This window comes from Pipistrellus hanaki (assembly GCF_964339955.1).
Source record: "Pipistrellus hanaki genome assembly, chromosome: 2".
In the NCBI taxonomy this organism is placed as follows: Eukaryota; Metazoa; Chordata; class Mammalia; order Chiroptera; family Vespertilionidae; genus Pipistrellus; species Pipistrellus hanaki.
Genome location: NC_140504.1, coordinates 60,404,562 through 60,418,190, shown reverse-complemented (window position 1 = coordinate 60,418,190; position 13,629 = coordinate 60,404,562). Strand labels below are relative to the sequence as shown.

Below are 13,629 nucleotides of genomic sequence, written 5' to 3'. Positions count from 1 at the left end.
ATCTCTTTGGATAAAGAGACTTGTTTTTCTTGTTAGTACCGTTTGTTCTCAGCTCTGCTCTTTACATTCGAGATGAACTACATTACGGTGTTTCCATCTCCCACCTCACTTCTGATTTCCCACCTCAGAGAAGTCCTTCTATGTACTCTCCCACAATCGAGCCTAAAGACCTCAAAGCCTTTGAAGTTCTTATAGGTAATATTTCAACATCTGGGCAATGCCTCATGGTAGGGAATCTATGTCTTAAATTTGAGTTAATGTCAATTAAAATTTGCACCTTTGTGTTTTCGTTCCCCCCTCCCCCCCATTAGGTGTGACAGTAATAATGGCGATGAAAACACTCACCATGTTTGGGTGCTTAGTATGTGCCAGACTCCATGCTGATGCTTTACGCTCATGATCTGTTTTATGGAAATTTATCCTACCAGACAGCTTCTTCATCGTGTTTGTAAACACAAAAGGATACGTTTCAAAGCACAGGATCGTAAGAAATGGCTGTTTTGTTCAGGAATTACTCCACAAATTTCTTAATTTCACGGACCTTTGCCCTCTTTTTCCTTTACTTATTCACAAACATTTTGGCCTGCAGCCTGCTCTTCTCAACTCTCTTCTGATTGCCTTTCTCATTTTCTTAATGTTGGGACAGAATGATCCATAGGACCACAGGGTTAGAAGAGAAACATTTGTTTCACTTGCAGACTAAAATGAGGGAATTTCAGAAGCATCATTCCTAAATGAAGAGTTCTGCCTCAGCATGGTGTTTATTTATATAGATACATTAAAAAAAATTTTTTTTTAAATGAAAGACTCTAGGGGAGAGAGTCATGCCTGTTATTTTTAGTTGAAATGTTTCTGTCAGCTGCAAACATGTTTGGAGCTCACGCTGGTCTTTGCCTTCCTGGTGCTCTTGGGACACTTTTAGAGACCATGATAGGCCAGCCAACTACCTTTTAAAACATGCCCACTTGTCACCTTTAATGCGACATATGCCTTCTTAAGGTCCAGATGGTATTTGGCTGTTAGGAAGTCAAAACTTTGTCTATGTTAAAGAGCTTTCACTCTGAAACTTTTACCTTCTAGTGCCTTGTTCCTCTAGGCAAGGTCACTGATGAAGGCTTTTTACTTTCACACCCTTCTCATCTGCCAGTAAGTTGTTTCTTGACAGTTGTCAGCTTTCCCTTCATAGCACAGATCTGCATGTATCTGCATGTACAGAGTGGTGTTTTGGCATTTAGTTACCTGTGCAACCCTGGGCTTTCTCAGTGTCTTCGTTTCTATGGGTGTGTGTCCCCTCTGAAAGGGAGGAGCAGGATGAAACCCGTCATGGTCCTTTGCAGATTTGGTGGCTTTCTGCCCACCTCGGCCTACCACCCCTGAGGATTCCAGTCCCGGCCTCGTCGGTGTCTGACCTGCTTAAATCCCTCAGTGCATCCTCAGTCCTGCATTTTAAATGGGGCAAAGTGTGCTGTTCCCTTCCCTGCCACAGAAAATGGTATCACAGTTAATGAGGAGACATGTTTGCCAAGTAAGCACTTGGGAGGCCCTTAGAGGAAAGGGACTGTCTTACTAAATAGGGTGTATTTTTAGCATAGTCGGATATCCACAAATTTCATTTCTATATGTTTGGATTTGAACAATATCACTCAATGGAAATAGTAATATTTTCCCGCATGTTACTTATAGCCCATGTTACACAGGGGCTTTCAGCATTATACACGGCAGAGACGTGGTCTGCTGGCTGTTGCTTTGTATGGAGAAGTGAAGTTAAGATGAGTGGTGGTGGATGGTTTTCCAAGTCTGAACCTAAGGCCAGAAATGGCAAGTCCGGTTTGTTAGATTTAAAGCAAAAACAAAATAAAAAACCCAAAACACCACATCACGAAGTACAAAACAGACACTAGAATTATAATGTGAAGGTGAAGCTCACATAAGCCCTTTAGCTTTAAAATGATCCACTTTGAGGCTAATCAGATGCAGGAATCAGATATGAATTCAATTTCCTTGGCTGGTGACTTGGGCATGTTACTTAACCTCTCTAAGCCTCAGTTTCCTTATCTGTAGTTTGAGAGTAATACAGTAAGTATTGTGAAGATATTTTGGAAATTAAAGAGATAAGGCAGCTCAGAGTATGTGACCATTTTAAGAAAAATTCAAATGTTCTCTTTGGCACAAAGGAACTGACGATAAACGAAACCAATGGAGAAACGGACTGTGTGGAGTGGGGAAGCCAACTCAGGATTTGGAAAACAATGTGTCAGCTAGTCTATACTGAAGCTATGTAATTCGGAGTTAAAGGTATACAGACTACTCTTAGTTTCTTATGCTAACGGAGAGAAGTGGTGCCATGAATAAAATGTCAGCAATTAGCACAGACAGGGGATTTCTTAGCAAGCAACAACTGAGCTCTGGGGGATGGAGAAACCAGACAACAAGCAGAGGAATTGAGGTGGGAAGGAGGAGGGGGCTAGTGTCTTTTACTAGTCTTTACTACTCCAACAATGGGAGGGTGGTGAACACATAACTTTTCTCTCTTTTTTGATGCATGCTCTCTAAAGAGCCACTTTCAGCTCCTTCTCATGCACCAGGACTGACACTTTACCACCATGGGGGGTGTGGGGAGGGGAGTGAACAGAGAGAGAAATAAGAAGAAAGATACTGTTAGGTTAACAGATGCAGAGACTCTGCCCAAAGTTCAAGTAAAAGATATCCTAATGGGCTTAGCGCCCCCAATTCTGAATAGTGACCTCTATATTGGGAGCTCAATAAGAACCCATTTATTCTGCTAATTCTTTCTCATTCTAACTAGGCTTTTCCTGGGCTGCAGAGAGGACAATGAATACTTTTCTGAGCACTGTTCCCACCTGTCTCTCATTCTCTAGGCTTCCCCATCATCTTCTCTGCACAACGCCTCCTCAGGTAAGCACAGTGAGGGGTCAGAAGACCAGACCTGGGTGCGTGGTGAGAGAGCGGGCATCAGGGAAGGTGGCTACGGGCAAGGAAGCAGAAGGCATCCCTGAAATTACAGGTCCTCTGAATGGGGCAAGTCGAGATTGGAGCAGAAAATGGGAAAGGTGCTCAGAGGGAATCAGCCCTCACTGACTGCAGAATCTGCTCTCTACTGAGAAGTCCAGGTGGCGGTAGGCCTGCACACCTGAGGTGTAACCACCTGCCAGCCTTTCTCTCCAGTTCTGGGATGCCAACCCCATGTCAGTTTGACCTATGACACTCTCTTCTGGGAGAGTGGCATTGCCTCTTGGGGACACACTGCATTCACAAAACATTGGTGGCTTCAATGACAACTGAAATATTTTGGTGTTAAGCAGAATTTTGAAGATCACAGGGAATTTCACCCATATTACTTGACTTTTCTTACAACTTTAGGAGTAGGCTAGATATTAACCTCCCTAGAATATGGTCTGTCCATTAGAGAGATATAGTAACATCCTGAAGGTCACTCAACAAGTCAGGAATAGCTGAGAGTATGACCCTAGCCCAGGCAATTTCCTGCTCTCTGGATTCTGCTGCAAAATGTATGATGTTCCTAAATGGTTTGATAACTTACAGCATTTATAGTTAAGTGCTTTTACATAAATTATGTTATTTGGTTCTCAGAGCAACTATGTAAAGTAACTACTATTAAGATCTGTATCTTATATGGCAAAAATCTGAGGCTCAGATTGATTATGGAATTTACCTAAAGTTATTCAGTCAGAAAGTTGTAAAACTAGCACTTTCTTACTTCAAACTTTATGCTCACTCATTATTCCACAGCTTGATATAATTAAAAACCCAGCCTCTGTTTGAGAATTATCATTTTATTATTTTGATTTCACTATTCTTATTCTATTGATGACATTGTTATGTTACTATCATTGCTATCCTATCTAATAAAAGAGTAATATGCAAATTGACCATCACTCCAACACACAAGATGTCTGCCTCCATGTGGACACAAGATGGCCACCACAAGATGGCTGGCAGAGGAGGGCAGTTGTGGACAATCAGGCCAGCAGGGGAGAGCAGTTAGGGGTGACCAGGCTGGCAGAGGAAGGCAGTTGGGAGGGACCAGGCCTGCAAGGGAGGGCAGTTAGGGGCAATCAGGCTGGCAGGGGAGCAGTTAGGCAGCAATCAGGCTGGCAAGGGAGTAGTTAGGGAGTGACCAGGAGGCAGGCAGAAGCAGTTAGGGGCAATCAGAAGGCAGGCAGGTAAACAGTTGGGAGCCAACAATACTGGATTGTGAGAGGGATGTCCGACTGCCTGTTTAGGTCCAGGTTGGACATCCCTCGAGGGGTTCCAGATTGGAGAGGGTGCAGGCGGGGCTGAGGGACACACCAACCCATGCACGAATTTCATGCACCGGAGCTCTTGGAAATGATTAGACATTATCAGAGAAGAATTTGATTCATTCATTGATCAATATTTGTTGAATGTTTATTGCCTACTAGAGGCTCAATGCATGAAATTTGTGCAAGAGTAGACCTTCCTTTCTCCAGCTGCCAGCACCAGCTTCCCTCTAGCACTTGGGACCCAGGCTTCCCTCAAAGCCCTGGCTTCATCTGGAAGGTTGTCCCGGAAGGATGTCCAGTCTAATTAGCATATTATGCTTTTATTATTATAGATTATTATAGATAAGGTATTATGCTGAGTATATTTGAAGTATAAGATATATATAAATATATATATTATGCTGAGTATATTTGAAGTATTATATATATATATATATATAATATATATGTATATGTATATGTATATATTGTTTTGTTTTCACAGAGTTTACATTTTAGTGGGAAGGTGTAAAGACACCCACATAACGGTAAAACAGGTCAGTCTGTTATGATGTGGCAGAAGGAGTACTTGTGCCACGGTACCTGGGCAGTTTGAGAAACTTAGCTTACCTCTCACATGAGAGATACCTGCTTACATAATGAAGTCAAGCTGCTATCCATAACTCCATGTTACTTTTTCCAAACACATGGATTCTTATGAGCAGTATTCTAGAGAACAATACTGTGTAACAAAAGCATCCAGATGTCAGCCTCTTGATCACCCCTGGACCACCTAGGGAAGTGATTCTGAACTTGTGATGCAGGGCTCATTAAAACAGATTCTGGGTCCCATTCCCAGAAGTTCTGATGTAGATCTGGGTTGGATCAGAGAACTTGCATGTGGCTGGCATGGGCTCACACTTCCAGAACCAAAGTTATCCTTGAATTTTCCCTGTTGCTTGCCTTCCAATCCACACTGACACTTCCATGTCCCCAGTCTTTCCTTTCCATTCCCATTCCTCTGACTTTTGTGGGTTTTTTTTTCTCTTGGGAGGAAGCATAGAGGAGTCCTGCTTTGTTCCATGGAAGAATGTTTTGTGTTATCTTTTTTTCCCCTCTCTCTCTCTTTTAACTCTTGGTGTCTTTCCTCACATATTTTTAAATATACTGTAAAATGAGGAACTCCTAGAAGAGATGAAGTCCTACTATGGTTTGTTTGGCAGAAGAAAGAGCAATTAGGTGAGAGATTTTCTTTTACTCATAAAATAACCCTTAATAAATCAGGGAAAAAATGTTCATTTTATGAAGGCAGTTCAAGGGAAACCCAAGGAGTATCACATTGCCTCAGAATTTGAATTCCATGGAGGAAGGAAACATGTCGAGAGCTTATTATTCAGAGGTTGGATACAGAGCAAAGAAACTTAATGTCTCCTGGGAGGAGGGGATAAAGTAATAATGATGATAATCTTTTTAAACATTAAGTAGTACTTTACCTTTCATGAAAAGCTCTCCCATGCATCATACCTTTACAGCTACTCAAATGGCAGGCAAATTATTATTTCCATTTTAAACTCAAAGAAACTGAGGGTTATGAAATTAAGTGGCTTGCGTAAGGCCACAATTAGAGAAACCAAACTCAACCCAAATAATCTAATTCCAGTACAATCATCTTTCACTTATGTCCTCACTCTATGTTTTAGTATTATAATCACTTTGGAATATGCTTTATAACCAGGATTTCCTTGGTTCTCTAAGGTAGAGCTTTACTCCAAAGTAAATACCATACACTACTTATTTGTCTCAAACACTTCAATGAATATGTGGATCATTAACATACAGCTACACAGAATTTTACTTGGAATCCAATTTCAAAATTGATTTTCTGCAGTCGTTGAAAGCAAGTATCACTTACACTAAACCTTGGAACTACTAAAATTCAAAAGCCAGTTACCATGCACAGAGTTGTGGTGCCAAGGGCCCACATTGCTTCTCGTTGAGCTCTGTTAATACTATTTATTGGCAGGATTCTTTTCGGTTAGACTATAGGTAAGAACACCGAATCCATTCCTACTCTGCCAGGTATCCCCAGTACTTTCTGGAGTCCTTCTAGACCAACATTTGGACCTTTTGCTCTAAATTTTTATCGTTTCTACTGGGCTTCTGTGAAGTTGGGAGGCCCAACTTTTGTGATGTTTTCCCAAGAAATTTAAAAGAACTTTGTTTTAAGATGTGGGCCACAGGGATCCCAGGTCCTGCAGTACTTCCATAGACCAGGCTGTCTTGACTTTTGAAAATCTAGACCACTTATTCTTAAACTTTGTTAGTTAGGTTATGGTCTCTCTCCTTCAGTGAGACAAAGTCTTGATAGATAGATGGTCCTTGCAAACTGACATGCCAAATAATTCTGGGATGAATGAGAAGAGTGTTGTTTCTTTTAAATGAGGTGCTAGAGTGAATATGAACATTATTAATTGTTCTCAGATGTGGCCAAGTTATACACAACAACACAAACACCTTCATAATTTACTGAAGACTCTCATAGTCTACTACATATCCAAAGGCTATACTTTAAGTATTACTTAGATTTATAAAATGATTTTACTTGTAGCTTTTGAACCTATGATGCATAAATGTGCAAACCCATTGCTGGTTTTCTTATGGGCAAATCTAGTTATTTGGGTTAACCACAGAATCCTCTGGTGAATCCATTGGATAAATGTGTTTATGCATCGAAAAGACAATTTTTGGTAGTACACTAAAATTTTTATGTTGCAAATTTAAAGCCTTATTTCAATATGTGATCTACAAAAATGTGTGAATTTCATCTCTGCTAGGTCTACTGGAAGAGACACACAGAAGGAGAGAATCGAAATGTTTATTCAAGACCAGCAAAGTCAAGTTTGGCTAAGAAGAAACTTCCACAAATGGTTTCTTTTTGCCCTTAATCCTTAGTTTATAAGACAGCTATTTAGAAAAGGAAAGAACATAAACTATGTGAGAGTACACTGTAAACCATAAATTGCCACATAAATAAAAATATTACTATTTGATTAATTTACCAAATAATGATGATAACTATACCACATGAAAAATTTCCTTGGTTGATCTCGGGATATTAGTGCATTCACATTTACCCCAAGTAAACATCATGATTCACCATTACCTGATTTTCTCCTTAAATTCAGCAGTGCATCAGTATGTTCTTTAGGAGGTGTGAAAACTGTCACCTTTAAAAACAACTCATTTGCATAAAGGTCCTTACATGATATCCTGACTTAAGTTGAACTGCAGAAGTGGAAAAGTTCACTTTAATGCTCTAGTGTAGCTGCTCTCTTCCTTGTTGTGCACCTTTTCTGTGTCTGTTGCTCTGGTTATTCTTGCTAGCTGATCTGAGAAACAAGGTTGCTTTGAGAAACTAATTTGATTTCATGTATTGTATGTAATTCAATGTGTAACTTTTCTCTGGCAACATATTTATCATTTAACAGGGATATTCTGGAACCACAGGTTTACCAGAAAAGGATTCTCATAAGCAGAATTTCAAAAATAGTGATCATGGTTGGAAAAGGTATTTTTAGGGATAAGAGACTATATGAGAAATCTTATCACATATATGGTCCCTAATATGGAAGATATTAATGGTTCTTGCTTCTGTGTTTGTCCCATTATGGAGCTAGGAAAGCTTGGAGGCCAGATCTTAGCTCTAGAATCAGAATCCAGGGATGAAATACCATCTTGTCCAACTACTCACCCGATGATTGAATCGCTTCTACAACATCCTTAGGAAATGATCATCCATTCTCTCCTTGTACACATCTAATAATTGTAGGAACTCACTCCCTCTGGATGCTGTCTAACCCATCTTCTGGATGCTGTCTAACCCATCTTAGAGTGGCTCTGACTGTCAACAGTCATATTATTTTGTGGAAAGAATCTCCTTATTGTTTCCAGTCATTGGTCCATTTCTACCTTTTGGCCCCAAACAAAACAAGCTTCCTCTCTTCCCTCCCAACAACTTACATAAACTTAATAGTGCAAACAACAGCTATCACTTATAGAGTGCTTATGGGTTAGGAATTATTTTTAATAACTGCATTACAGATGAATTCATTTGACCCTAAAAACAGTACTAAATTAAATATCTATCACTACTATTGCCATGATATTGACAAGGACTCTGGTGTATAGAAAGGTTAAGTAATTTTCCTAGGGTGACAAGTTCAGTAGACACTAAATCTAAATTCAAACTGAAGCAATCTGGCTCCAGAGCTTCAGCTTAACTACCTCATTATGTTGTCCCTGAAGCTGGACTGAGGATGGCTTATATGATGCCCCAAGCCTTCTGCAGTCTGAGCATCCCAGTCCTTTCAACTGTGATTCATATGCTAAGGTTTTGTGTCCCCAGTAACACTGCTTTGAATTAGTCTATTGTCCTTTTAAAAGGTAGTACCCAGAACAGACTGTGGTCTTAGATGTTGAAATGGAGAATAAGCAATAGATAATAGAGTGAGTCTATCACTCCTCTTCATTTCAAGGACCACAAATGCAGCTTAAGCCTGCATCGGCCTTGCTGTGGCCTCTTCAAGCTAATGGTTCATATAGAATTTACTGCAGACTAGAACCCTCATTCCTGCTCTACCTAATGACTTTGTCTGTAAAATGAGACTACTAAAGTATAGGATCTCCAAGGACTTTTCCAGTTATAAGGATCTTAAGTCAAAGTTCAATGTATTTAAAGGATGTTGTGCCTGTAAATTCTTTATCAGGCTTTTCCCCCTATAGCTTTTCTCCATAAGGGTTTCTGTGATTTTGTCTTTTGGTGGCAGGATGCTTTGTTCCTATGATGGGGGCACAGTTGGGACTTCTAAAGGATGGCTTATAGTGGCATCTTCTTAAAAATCTGAAATGTGATTCCAAATCTTCCCTTCTACCTGCTGTACTGCCCCTCCCTTCCCACCGTCCCCTCAAACCCACCCACGGCCAGATTCCCGGGGGCCTGCACTCACCTGTGTGGACAAACATGTGCTTGACGTAGTTCTGTTTGGCGGTGAAAGTCTTGTTGCAGAGAGTGCACTCGTAAGGCTTTTTTTCGCCCTGCCCACTGGCTGTGCTGTGGCCTGCAGATGGGGCCAGGGGCTGTGGCGCTGGCAGCTGTGCAGTAAAGGTGGACAGGCCTGGCTGGGACACTGTCACAAACTGGGTCTGCTGACCTGTCAGGGGTTGTGGCAGGCTGAAGAGGAAAGGCTTGGGGCCGCTGCCTGCGGGCTGGGTAGTGAAGAGGGCCGGCAGGTAGGTGTTGCCGGCTGTGCCAATGACCTGTGTGTTGCTGGTTAAGGTCAGAGGCATCCTCAAGTTGCTGGTGAGAGTTTCTGTCTGGCGTAAGTAGAGCTGGGTACCTGGCAATGGCTGCCCGATGGACGTGTTGACCGAAGGCTGCTGCAGGACGCTCTTGTCGGAGCTGTTGCTAACAGTGATGACCGTGCTGTCCATCTCCGCCTCATTGCTTCTTTCTGGAGAGGAGGCGCCTGTCTCTAGCTGGTGTGGCTGCGCACCTCCTTCTGCAGGGGCTTCCGAAGCCTGCTCAGGTTGGGTGGGCTCAGCCTGGCCTTCCCGTGCTGCCCCAGCCCCGAACTGCTGCTCTACGGAGTCGGGCTCGGTGCCTATGGAGGAGCTGACACCCGAGTCGAAGCTTTCACCTTTGGGCTCACTCTCGGTGCCCTCGGCCTGGTCGGTGTCTTCGGTGCACTCCTCGGACTCATTGCGCTCCAGAATCTGCACCCTTTGCTGTCCGTAGTAGTCATAATCGTCCTCCATCTCCTGCTTGATGTGGATATTGCCGACCAGGGTCTGGATGCGCACAGGCCGGGGCTGCTTGCGGCAGTGCGTGGTCTCCGGGGTGGTGGACAGGTAGCGCTCCATCTGCTGCGAGCGCTCGTGGATGCGCGTGATCCAGCTGGGGTCTTCCATGTGGTGGTCGCGGGGCAGGCCCAGCGCCGTCTCGTGGTGGCTGACCACCGCGCCGCTGTAGAAGGAGCGCTCGCCGCTGCCGTTCTGCATGGAGCACGCATAGAGCGCCGAGTAGATCCTGTCCACGCTGTGCTGGGAGTGGCTCTGCAGGTAGCCGGACTCCGTGTCGCTGCTCTGACCCGAGGTGCCTGACTCGGGCGTGCCCCGCGGGGTGTCCTGGCCCGAGTCCTGGATCCCCGGGAACACGTCGCCCACATTTTGGGACACGATGCGCGTGCACTCGTCGATGACTGTTTTGATCTGCAGGATGCTGGCGGCCGTGAGGATCTGCAGGGCTTCCGACTGCGAGACGCGCAGCACACCGCTGTACATGAAGTCAATGAGCTTTTGCACCGACTGCACCGACACCACGGACGGGATCTCGATGTCGCTGTAGCCCAGCAGCAGCTTGTCCTGGAAGAAGGGGCTGCCGGCAGCCAGCACGCAGCGGTGTGCGCGCAGCATGCTCCCGTGGATGCGCACCGTCACGTCACAGAAGTGGCCACGGTTGCGCTGCTCGTTGAGGGTCTCGAGCACGGAATTGCTGAAGTTGTGAAGGTTGATGCTGTGAATGCGCTCGGTCATCCCCTTGCAACTGATGTCACCTGCGTGGCAAGACAGACACAAAACAGAGCGTGGGTCAGAGCTAGCTGACGGCCTTCCTGACTCCGGGGTCTCAGGTGGGAACTGCTCATGGCTCCTAGAAGCACCCACTTGGCAGACACAAAAGGGCTCTGTGAGAGATGGGCAGGATTTGCACAGAGGTCACGCTTCAGGTATGATGTCCTCTGGGAAGAAGTCCCTGAATTGTGTCCCCACAGTGCCCCAGCTATTTTGAGGTATTGAATCCAACTAAGAACTGGAAGACTTATTCTCCAGGAACAGTACTACTTTGGACAGGCCCAAGTCCATGTACTTTGGGAAAGCTTATATTTTCCCTAACTTACCGAACTTCCTTATTTTATTCATAAACTACAACAATATTCATAGTAAAAAAAAAATTAATTTCCTTGCTATTAATTTATGTGGCATAGTCCCCAAACCCACACCATGTATACAAAGATTCCTGGAAAAGTCAACCCAGACTAAGATGTTCACCCAACAGCTGCTACCACATTTTCCAATAGAAGGATGAGTTATAAAAATGCAACCTGCCAGCTTCAGGGGCATTTGCCTGCTACTTTCTATATCTACAGAACATTCTAACGATGACCTTTTTCTTGTCATCTCTGACAGACAGAACTTTCTAGGGTGGCTGTATGCAATGTGATGATTTTCTGAATTTTCTGAGGCTTAATGAGGAAGGAGTGTTGAAAAGGTCAGACAGAGATGGCAACATTGATCTGGGAGACTGGCCTACACTCGGTGATCATATTTACCATTCCATCTGGGCACTGTGAGAGTGAAAGGAACACTGTTAATAATAAGTTGGGATAGCAGGACTGAACCAGGAGTGGGATGTCTGAACACCCTAGGTAAATGGGTGCTCCAAGTACTTGCTGGAGGGAAATCAAACACTCCTGGTAGGAAGTAACGGTCAGCTCTGAGAGGCAGTGGACAGCCTGACTCATCACCATCTTTATGCCTCAGGGCTGTGCAGATGAGGGATAATGTTAGTGAAATTTGGGTCATAGATTGAGAAAGAAAACAAGTGGCTATAACAATCAGCCTTAGGGCTTCTTTCTTTTTCTCCATTACCTCTCAAATGGCTCTACAGATCCACTCTCCAAACCACTCTTCAGTCAGATTCCCCATTCTTGCTTCCTGATTGAATACACAGCTTGAGAGAGGGAGACCATGTGAGTGTGCTTTCAAAACCAGATGGCACAAGTACTATTGACTGTTGGCCTGTGACCCAGCTCGCTGTGTTTTGTTGGACAGAACCCCAGAGGTAATAGCCTGCAGACAGCTCCTCAGGGTCTTTACCCTCTACCTTAAGAGAGAGGACTTGCACAGGGAAGTCTGAGCTCAGCTAGAAGTTCCACCTTGCCTCACTCAATCTCCTCATGCTGTCCTCGCTCGTGGGACTACATCTTTTTATATCGCCATTCATTTCTTTGGTGTCCATTTTTACATTTAGTCAGCCTCACACATATCCAATTAATGTAATAAATGTCTACAGGCTCTTTGTTCACTCTCAGTGATAAGACTTGCACAAATTTTTACAGAAGAGAATTGTTTCTTGTTTCAACTTCCATTGGGTCTACTCCTTCCTAAAATAGTTCATTAGGATACTGTTATTATTTTTTTTTCACTCATGTAAAACACATTATCTTTGCCAGATTAAAGAATCATGGCGAATCCTCTATAATTGTGTTAATATAAAATATGGCCCCAAAGGGAGGCTCCAATAACCCAAGAAGAAATATTCAGGAGAAAAATCAGCTGACCAAACTCTAGACTCTTTCTGAGACCCCCTTCCCCCCGCCTATGCATTTGTACCATGATAATAATAAGAACAAACTTTTATTTATTTTTTTAGAGATTACCTTGTGTGAAATCCTATCTACTGGTATAACTATTATATGTATATTATTTTATTTAATCTTCAGAAGAACCCTATGATGTAGGTAGTATTATTAGCTCCATTTTTTTCAGATTATGAAGGCAGGCCAGAGAAATTAAGAAATTTGCTCAACTGGTGCTAAACCATTTGTAAACCACCTGATTCTGGGTCAGGGTTTCATACGTAGCAGAGCAGCTCCCTTGCTGCAATCTATTGAAAGTTAGCCCTTTTGAACAAAACAAAACAAAACAAAACAAAAAAAGAAATTTGTTCAAGGTAAAACAAGCCGTAGGTTGTTCAAGGTAAAACAAGCCGTAGGTAGCATTTGAACCCAGGCAGTCTGGTTCTAGAGTTCATGCTCTTATCTCCTTAACTATCTTTGCATGCTTGGCCTCTGAATGAAGTCTGGCCCTTTGGTTTCCACTGCTGCTGTAAAGCTGTGTGAAAAGGTTTGTTTAGCATGCCCTCCACCTATTTCTATACATCTCTTTGAATCAGCATGGCATTCATCTTTGTTGAAATCTTGGGACTTCAATATAGTTTCAGTTATCTAATAAAGAACATATATTTCAGTTTATAAATGAAAAAATTCAAGAAGTGAAACAACTTGTCTTGGCACTAACATGTAGGTAGAGTTTTCTAAATACAATGTTAACATTGCCAAGGTCTCTTTTCATTTAAGGAAAGCCATAACCACTGAAACTATTTGAGTCTCTGAAAAAGTCACTATCTCTGAGGGAAGTATCAAACAGCTCCCAGTAGAATGCAACAGTCAGCTACATGGAGGCTGAGGGCAGCCTGGCCCATTATTATATTAAAAACTTGGATTGCCCAATGATCGAGGGCTGTCCT

General features: G+C 43.0%; 1 protein-coding gene across 46 annotated transcripts in view; it reads right to left on the bottom strand.

The window, feature by feature from the left end:
* ZBTB20 (zinc finger and BTB domain containing 20) overlaps window positions 1-13,629 on the bottom strand; it is an 818,830-nt gene that overhangs the window by 24,212 nt on the left and 780,989 nt on the right. For all 46 annotated transcript variants that reach the window (XM_084873935.1, XM_084873937.1, XM_084873945.1 and 43 more), the window contains one exon: window positions 9,272-10,876. In XM_084873935.1, coding sequence (XP_084730061.1) covers window positions 9,272-10,876 — 1,605 coding nt within the window. The remainder of the gene's footprint in view (window positions 1-9,271; window positions 10,877-13,629) is intronic.